The 9,885-nt window shown below is 31.7% G+C and overlaps 1 protein-coding gene across 2 annotated transcripts in view; it reads left to right on the top strand.

Moving 5' to 3' along the window:
• The window catches only part of PLOD2 (procollagen-lysine,2-oxoglutarate 5-dioxygenase 2), a 95,303-nt gene that overhangs the window by 65,373 nt on the left and 20,045 nt on the right, over window positions 1-9,885 (top strand). For both annotated transcript variants that reach the window (XM_082713222.1, XM_082713223.1), the window contains exons 8-9: window positions 4,944-5,045; window positions 8,135-8,260. In XM_082713222.1, the coding sequence (XP_082569348.1) occupies window positions 4,944-5,045; window positions 8,135-8,260 (228 nt within the window). The remainder of the gene's footprint in view (window positions 1-4,943; window positions 5,046-8,134; window positions 8,261-9,885) is intronic.

The following is a 9,885-nucleotide window of genomic DNA, read 5'->3' as shown; positions in this document are numbered from 1 at the left end:
AGACCTGGAGCTTAAGACCAACTCTGCCTCTTCTTTCATCCATTTAGTTAACTGGAAACTAGGTTTTGTTTGCGTTCTGATCGCTTGCCCACTCCCAATCCAAGAGCTGCTTTTTCTGACTTCTGTACATGGAGGTTTGTCTAATATTCTCAGTGCCATTGACAGCTTCCTTAGTTCATGCCACCTGCACCCTACCACCCCTCACATTCACCCACCAGGAGCCTGGAACTAGGGCATTTGGCTGAAGCAGAAAGCCAGTCACGTCACTTACTTGTGTAATGCCCTCGGTGGACTTCAGGGTAAAGATCCAAATTCTCAACTGGTTTTTTTAAAGCTCTTTTTAAAATTTCACTCTGGGTTTAGTGGTCACCATTGCATCTACTACCCCTCTCCTGACCCTACAAATATCCACACATCCATTTCTCATACTCACTCATTCTCTCCCCCTTTCTCTCCCTTAACTCCTACCATTCTGAATTACTTTGAACTTTGCAAGTTTAGTGTTTTCTCTTTCTACAAATCTTATGTACCTGCCTTTCATTCACATCTCTGGCCCCAGTTCCCACTTGCTGTACCCACTTACTAAATCTTCTTTACCTTTTAGGTGTCTAAAAGGACTAAAGACTAAAGGACTAAAGACTTAGGACTAAGGACTAAAGACTTAGGTCTCCTGCATACTTTTATAATACTTGGAACTTCCTCTGTCACAGTACATACTGCCACACGCTGGACAGGGGTGAAATATACTTTTTGTTTCCCCAGGGTCCAGCCCATGTCTGGCATATATTAGCCTTTCAAAAAAATGTTAAGAGTATAGAAACAATCTAATGACCTAGCATTATTCTTGAAAGTGTTAAGACAGATGATTTTTTGGCAGGGCAAAAATTCATAAAATGGAGGTGGGTCCTGGAACTCTCCATAAGCAGATAAATGGACAGATTTGTCTACGAAGCACTTTACAGGATGTGCATGTGTGTGCATGCACGTGTGTTTGTGAGTGTGCGTGCACGCTCACGGTATCTGTTTTAGCTCTCTGTCTGAGACCCTTAGTGCCAATTAGGTCAAGACTTTTGCACAACCGGACATCTTTTATAACTAAGTAGGGTGCTGCTGCTTCTTGGTAATTTTTTAAATCAAATGTAAATTCATTGTTTTAATCTCCTCATCCTTGCCCTTTTTCTAATATCTTATATTTTCCTACACAATCATGCACTTTATTCAGGTTTTAAAATATACTTCCATAAAGTTGAAACAGTGAAATGATCCCATCTTGTGTATCTTCCTGGGATTCTATTTGGCAACAAAGTGAAGTAAATTTTTTTTATTATAAAAATTATATTTGTTATGGGCATTGGGAAGGGTATGCACTCTGGTGAGTGCTATGAATTGTGTAAGACTGATGATTCACAGACCTGTACCCCTGAAGCAAATAATACATCATATGTTAATTTAAAAAAATATACTTACTATAACAAAAACATCTGAGAAAAGATCATGTAAATAAACTTTTACTTTATGTTAATACCTTATTTAGTAATATTATGTTAAAGTTGGAGGCACATGAATATATCACATTTTCCCCTGCATCCAGGCTAATGGGGAAAGAAAGCAGATTATTCTCTAGATACAAACTTGGTTTTTTTAGTCATCATGAAAGGCAAAAGGATATTCTGTATGAATTTTTGTAAGTTAATTTTACTTATTATTTTATTTAGTAAAGGGTGATTATAATGTCAGTGTCTTTGGACCATAACATTGACCTAACATAATATTTAAGCCATTTCTTTCATTTAAAAATTGAACATAATCTGTAAATGATAAATTGTTTTTAATGTGTTTGTGGACTGAAGTTATTAAAGTTATTTTCTCTAAATCTCATGCTATTAAAATTTTTAAATTATAAATTAAATTGTTATATATAATTTTTTAATTAATAAAAAATCACTTTATCCCACTAACCTACACTTTGATATTGTTTTGTTCATGATTTCTTTCGGTTTTTATGTCCTTTCAGTCTATATCTATAAGCATTAAAGTTTTCATTTGTTTTCATAATGATATGTAAATAATTTTGTTTTTAAGTAATATTTTATTTAATATATGTTCTTTAAAATAAAGTTTTATTTTATTTAAAATGTGTTATTTAAAATAAAGTTTCATTTTATTTGAAATATGTTATCTACATAATTATTTTCATACTTGGTTAGATACATAGAATCTGATATAAATAAGTTTTTAGACAGGAACTGTGATTTCTGACTGAAACTTTACTTTTTATTCTTGAAGCTCATTTACTGTTAGTAACACATCATAAATGCTTACTTTAATACCTAACCTTTTCTTTTAAATATCAGATAATATACATGTTAAAGTAATCATGAAATTGGTGGTATTTTTATAGAAGCTAAGATTGAGCAGAAGAAGATCCAATCACCTAATTTGCATATGAAAATAAGCATTTCTGAAAATAATTTGCAATAAAAATAGGGATGTTAATTTTGTACATACTTGTTCACTATGACCTTGAATAATTGGATGATTTGGAAGAAAGAGTAGGAGAAAGAGAAAGAAAAAAGAAAAGAAACAGAAAAGAAAAGATTGGTTGGAAAAGTTTCTCTGCCAATGAAATGACATCATTCTTGGAAAGGGTTTGATAATTGTGCAAGAAGGATCAGGAAAGTACTACCACCTAGTAGCTGAGAACTGCCTGGAACAGCCAAACGACAGAAACAGTTTTCTGAACTTTCCAAAGCTGCCAGCATAAATGTGTGCAGATTTTAATGAAGAAAACAGATGTAAATGAAGGGGAGGTGGGTGGGTGATGGAAAGCTTCTCCATGTGTAGTGAGAGATCCAAAAGAGAGAGGTGTCCAGTCAAAAGTAATGCTTTTAAAATATCTTAATTATCCTATGAAAATTAAATTGAGGTATAAAAAGAAAGTGGAATGGTTAAAAATAAAGTCTTAATTCTGAAAACTAAAAGTAATGCCTTTTATGCTCTAACCTTTTAAAAGAGATTGATCATTTTCACATTCACATAAGCATTCTAATAGACTGATCAATAATTCGTGAAATAAATATTTAATTTTTATGAGATTTCTGAGATGAGGAAAGTCCCAGTGTTTACACATTGTTGGGAATTCTAGATATGGCCAACTATTTGGGGGAGGTTTTTTTCTTTAAAAAAAAACAAAAATTATATTTCCCACTAGCCTTTAAAAAGGGGTTTTAAAATTTCTTTTAGAAATAATGCTTAGTATAGGATCCATTTTCACATGAATCTTTTTTCTTCCTTCAAAACCATATTATATAGAATGTGAATGATTAATGTTTGCATTTGTAATTTGACAATAGCAAAACTTTTGTTTTTACTTTAGAGGCACATTTAAAATGACCACATTGACTCTTGAAATGTCATTAATGAATTTCATGAGTACATATTTCCTGCCTTGTAATTTGTTTTCTGAATTATCATGTAGTTCAAAAGAGATGTAAATGAGTTACTTTTCCACGTCCTATGATCGTACTCTACAGATTACACAAAGATTTTCTCATTGTAATGAATATTGTACTGTTTGAACAACATTTGTTTCAGTTTTAGTACAGAAGAAATATATGGATGGTATCTGAAATATTTGAGAGGAATCTAGAAAAATGGTACTATACTAATTACCTCGCCTATTCCGAACTGGAGGATCTTTTATGGTCTTAGGAAGCTAGAAAAATCCAGTTGGCACTTCCGTACATTTTTGACCATCTTTAATATATTGACATGTTTTTCTTTTGAGTTTATCTCACCTTTCTAATGAAGACTTAATGATTTTATAAGCATAGTGATGATTTTATGTGCTTCCTTTTCACAGTACTATAAAATCACAGCTAAAGCTAGTTTGCTGCAGCTTCACTGTCTTGCGGTAAAATAGTTTTTGAAAAGAAATTAAAAACATAAAAATTTAAAAACTACAAATGTTCATACCACTTCAGGTATTGAAATTGCAGTAGAAAAGTGTGCTGATTTTTTAAAAAGTAAATCAGAATTTTCCCTATAATGTTTGCACTCTAGAAATACTCTGGATTTGTTTGAGGGCTCATATTTTAGTGTTTATGTCTCTATCTTCATTTTCTTCACCCAAAACACATACAAGCGACTCATATTTTACAAATGAAATGATTGCCAGTAGATGCCTGAGGAGAGGGCAAGATGAGTTACAAAGGAGATGCTCTGAGTGGTCTGAAAGGGGTAGATGGGGAAGCAGTATTATACTTCAGTTTACTGTTTATAGGATTTGTGGGGGGTAGGGGGCAGTAATTAGGACCTTGTTCTAGATCTGTTCAATCTGTAAGCTTTCTTTTCCTGAAGTCAGTGCCCCTGAACCACTGCCCAGAAGCCTAGTTTATAGTCATAGGTCGCAGAGCTTCTTGGAAGAGTTTAGTGCTTTTTGGTGATAAGGTAAATATATAATACCTGTTTTGTGTGGTGATGGTTGGCAAGAGATTACACTGGCACTGCTCCCATCCACTGCAGGTGTCTGCACTAGGCCTTTTATCATATTTATTTTATTACCAGATTACAGTTCCCATGACGGCTCTTATCAATGGTGTTTTTGCTAAGTCTCATTAACTCAATTAAAACTGTGTTTCATTATTTGGCATATTTCTTAAATTCTGTCTCATCTGGTATTATTTCTTACATACTGAAATAAAGTGACCTTGTGAGTTATAAATAATTTTTTGGCCTTTCTAGACAAAGTTTGCCCTGATTTTATGATTCATCATCTGGAGAGAATTTAGTTCAGTGTATACCTCTAAGTGCTAAATGTTAGCAGAATTATTAAGGAATCTATCTAATGCAGAAAACCTGCTTTGAAGCTAGGTGTTTATGGAATGAAAGCACATTGATAGGAAAGGCTTACTTTGTTAATACAGTTTTCCTTCATTTACTAGATTCTCCTGAACTATTTTGGAAACTATGTACCAAATGCATGGACGCAGGATAATGGCTGCACTCTTTGTGATCTGGATACCATTGACTTATCAACAGTAGATGTGAGTGAATTGACTATGTGTGAAATGTAGAATAAAAAGCAGGGTCATGAAATGCAATGATTTTTCAAAAGAAGCGTGTTATTTTATAGTTTTAGTGATCTGGTAGATAATGGATTTATAAAGCCAAAACATGATGACTCAGAAAATTGCTAGATTTGTGTGTTTCTGAACTGTTTTTGAAAGTAAAACTGGCTACTAATTGATCCCAACAAAAGGGACTTAGTTGTTAAATATTTATTAGCTTTTTATGATTGGATGCTCTTGTTTTTAGTCTGCTAACTTAATCAAAACACTGAGGAAAAAATGCTTTAGCATTTGTATTGACTAGTATTCTCTGTGCTTAATTTTCAAAATTGATGATTTAAAAAAAACATATGATTACAGAACTAAAGATTTTATTGTAAGTATTTTACATAAAGTAACTCAATTAAAATTCACAAAATCTCTTAAGTACCATTGATTCAGTTTTACAAATGAAAAACTGAAGTACATACAGATTAAGTAATTTTGCTTAAGGACACCCGGTCTTTTTAGGCATTAAAGGTGGCATTTGAATGTAGGCAGTCAGCTCTAGACCCTGTGTTCTTGACCACTGCAGGTACATATTATATGCCAGGCATGGTGCTATATGTTTCATAGACATTCATAGACAATTATAGCTGTAGGTTATCTTTTATATCTTGAGGGTAAAGGAGCAATTAGAAATAATATTTACCTATAGAACATTTTGATGCATTCTTCTTCTGTCATCAACCAGAGCAGTTTTAGGATACCTTATAGTAACATTTTTCTTCCAAGAAATTGCTCGTTACTTGGGAGATTTATTGTGTATATGAACAGCTGGATTCTAGGGATGATTTTGTCATTAAGACTGATTCTTTCCTTCATTCATCATAGGTTTATTGAGTTTCTACCACATGCCAGATAGGTGAACCAATATAAGCAAAAATAAAATTCCCAGTTATATGGTCTTTGTAACTCCTAGATCCGTGTGAATATAATATACTCTTACTGGAAAGAACTGAAGTTCCTGAATTAGTTTCTCTGCTTATCACTGTCTAAAAGGAGGACAAAGAGTAACTTGTGCACATTTAGGAGCTTCTGAATAGAGCCTTACTTTTCTTAAAAATAAGACTTTTTGGCTGGTGTCTCAAATAACAAACTGAATATTTCCTATCTGGAAAGAGTGCCAGAATATTTCTGAATGAAGCAGCACCGTGATGTTTAAAAATCCATCCTGATCTTTATTGCAGAAAGTAGCGTTGTCCTTTAGAGGGAGCGTTAATGCTTTTTATCTGTTTGGTCTTCTTTTACATAAACTTTCTTGTGCAAAGATAGAAAAATATTTACTTAAGTTAAAAAATATTTACTTAAATTTTTAAACATTTTAGTTATTATGCAGTAGGGATATGAAAATTAAAATTATGTGGGTAGTTAAGATCTCAGGCCTACCATATTCTTAGATGTGGGCATTGGCAAGTTTCTTTCTATGTAAAGAAATATTATATAAATAATATTTTATATGTATAAATTATATATACATATGAAGTGCTAAGCCTTCAATATATGTTAACTGTTGTATTATCATTAATATATAAAACAAACTTAGATGGTTAATGAAAAGGTAACACATTGAAACCCTGATCTTTACCTACTAATTACGTATTCTGAGTTGCTTAATTTCTGTAAATTCCATTTTCCTCATGTGGAAATTTGGAATAATAAGTAACTCTAAAGTTATTATGAAATGTATTATTTCATTTAATAAGGGAGAGTTGTAATCTTCTTTTTACTTATTTCCCCTCTTAAACTGAGAACTCTTAGAGGGTAGATATTTTGTCTTTAGTTGTTTGTATTCTTTTATTCAGTAATAAATATTTGGGTGAGTGAATAAATTGATAAAGAAGTATGATAGTATATAAGGTGTACTTGAATGCAAACAAATAATAAGTTATGATCCAGGTAACAAATATATGAAGCATCCATCATGAAAAGATGGGAGAGGAGGTACCTAATTCAGTACAAACATATATGATACTTATAAAAATCTTTAATTTTTAAATTCAGGCTTTAAGACATGTTTTAAAAAGGCATTATAACAAAATCTTTCATATAGTTTTGATAATAACACTATTACATGGTCATTTACTTACATTTCGGTCTTCCACATCATTTGTAAATTTTTAAGGCAGGAACGTTTTACTCCTTGTTGTAAGTGTTGCTCATCATAAGGATGAACAAATAATGACTATTTCAAGAGTTCTCATTGCAATGAATGAAAGATAAACTCTCCTCTAAAACATAACCAAAAAGAATTCTTAAAAATCTATAGAAATAGATTGAACAAGATAAACTATGTTAGTGAAAGAAAATGGTTTTCTTATATATATAATAATGAAGCAAAATAAAGTACTATCCATAAAGGAGAATAAAAGAAATATTTAAAGATAGAGATAAAGGCTCAAGACCTCTATGATTGCTTTATCTGAGCTATAAATTAAACACTGAATTTCCAAGCCATAGAAACCAAAAGGGAAACACAATTAGCATTCTGATTCTTAGATGAAGATGATAAGTAGATTCAAATTTAAAGGACATTTCTTTAAAAACTATCATAAAGGGGGAGGGGGTTTGGGAGAAGGGGGTGGGATTATGGACATTGGGGAGGGTATGTGCTTTGGTGAGTGCTGTGAAGTGTGTAAACCTGGTGATTCACAGACCTGTACCCCTGGGGATAAAAATATATGTTTAAATAAATAAAAAATTTAAAAAAAAACTATCAAAAAGGAAGCATTGAATGGGTAGAGTAGGCAATTTCCTTTATTACTTTTATATAATAAATATGATAGTGAGTTTCCTCTTCAAACTTAAGTCATAATGTCAAGATATGGTTGGGTAAATCACTTTGATGGGGGCCATAGGAATGTATTCTAAGTGTTAGACAATTGCCACGGGACGATTATATTTAGCAGATTATGTTGAACTCATATTCCTAATATATTTTATGTTGTATTGATTAAGACTTTAATAGTATTTAGAGTACATCCACACTAGTAATAATTTGCTTTTATGTTTGCCATAAAACAAAGGTCCATCCAAATGTAACAATAGGAGTTTTTATTGAACAACCAACCCCTTTCCTACCTCGATTTCTGGACATATTGTTGACACTGGATTACCCAAAAGACGCACTTAAACTCTTTATTCATAACAAAGTAAGTATTTGAGAAATGAATATTTTATGTGAAAACTTTTTTTGATCTTCTTTGGAACTATTTGCTATTATTTATTTATGTCTAAAATAACCCATTGAGCTAAATACAGTGGAGAATTTGAGGGGTAATTACTGCCCGGTTTTTTAGGACCTAAGGACTTTAGAGTCTGAAAACTAGTATCACAATATTGGAGTGAGTTCCATGAAACCCAATTTTGTAGACCCCAAATAGTGGAATATCAGCTACTTTCATATGGCTCAGTTTAATATATAAGTGAAGAAATGCCAAAGGTCCTCATATCCCTTTGCCTTTGGGTTAGTTCTAGGACCTTTGATGGAACTGGTCATGAAATTGTTTGCAGTTTAAGTTAATACTGTGACATCAGAACTGAAAATAGCTTCCAGATATTGTATTGTTTTGATTAATCATATAATGGCATTCTCTTCCCTGAAGGATTTTGAATCTATCATTTCCTCCAAAAATAATCAGAACCTCCCCCAAACCTCCCACATATAATCTAAACTTAAAGACATTTTTCCTCAATATTTTTCCATTTACTTGTCTCTTTCCAGTTAAAACAATTGACACTCAACATCTTCTAGAAAAATACAATAACTATGAAGTATGCATTTTCTGTTTTGCCCAATGCTTTTTGTTTAACATTGTTCTTTCTTCCTAAGGTATATGTCAGCTTATCATTTGCCTTTTCCAGAGAATATTTTAAATTTGCAGAAAACCAGCTAAAATTAGCTTAAAGGGTGAATCATTTAGCATTTGCTTCGTAAAATGTGTCATGATATATTTATTTACATTGAAATGTTTTTTTTTATATTGTGTCATTATATTTATGTCCCCCTCCTTTCATAGGACCTTGTGATGAGAAGGGATTTTGTCTTCTCTTTTTTTATATATAAAATTAACTCTGTGCAGCTTTTATGCTATAAGTAGTTTTAACAAACTGTGAAAATCTTTAAAATAACTTAGTGAAACAATACACAAAAAGCTCTGAAATGCTCTAATGTTGGACACACATAATCTTATCTAAATTTTAGCACAGTTGAATCATACTAATTTGATGAGTTTTATGCTCATGATTTCCTATTATATTTCCTTATCAATGAAGTTTTGTTAAACTTTACGTACTTTTTGTAAAAATACAATTTTATATATGACCATTTTTCTCTCTGACTTCAGAGAGAATTATAATACTTATTTTATAAAATATTATATTTATAACTTAGATTAATATCTATTAGGTTTAATAGACTTTTTTTTGGATATTGGATGTTTTAAAGCACATGTCTGAAATTCTCAGTCTATGAGCCATTTTTCCTTCAAAGAGAAACATTTTGTAGCACTCAGGATTTAAATATTTCTTCAAGTACATGTCCAGGAGTAGATGTTAGAAAAATCTTGTGTATCTTCTATTTATAAGATATTGATATGTATCTATTTTAGATTCTTCATTTGATATTTAGGTGACATTTAAATATAATGTGTTTGATATAGGTTATTTCATCTGTAATTGAGGGAATATGTTAATTGTGGAATTCACAACTTTGAATATGATGCCAAAGCTACATATGAATACTTCTGAATAGTTCAGTCATCCTATTGTCATTTTC

Source organism: Mustela nivalis (assembly GCF_964662115.1).
Source record: "Mustela nivalis genome assembly, chromosome: 1".
NCBI classification, from domain to species: domain Eukaryota; kingdom Metazoa; phylum Chordata; class Mammalia; order Carnivora; family Mustelidae; genus Mustela; species Mustela nivalis.
The sequence above is the reverse complement of the archived record's forward strand: the minus strand, read 5'-3'. Positions and strand labels throughout refer to the sequence as shown.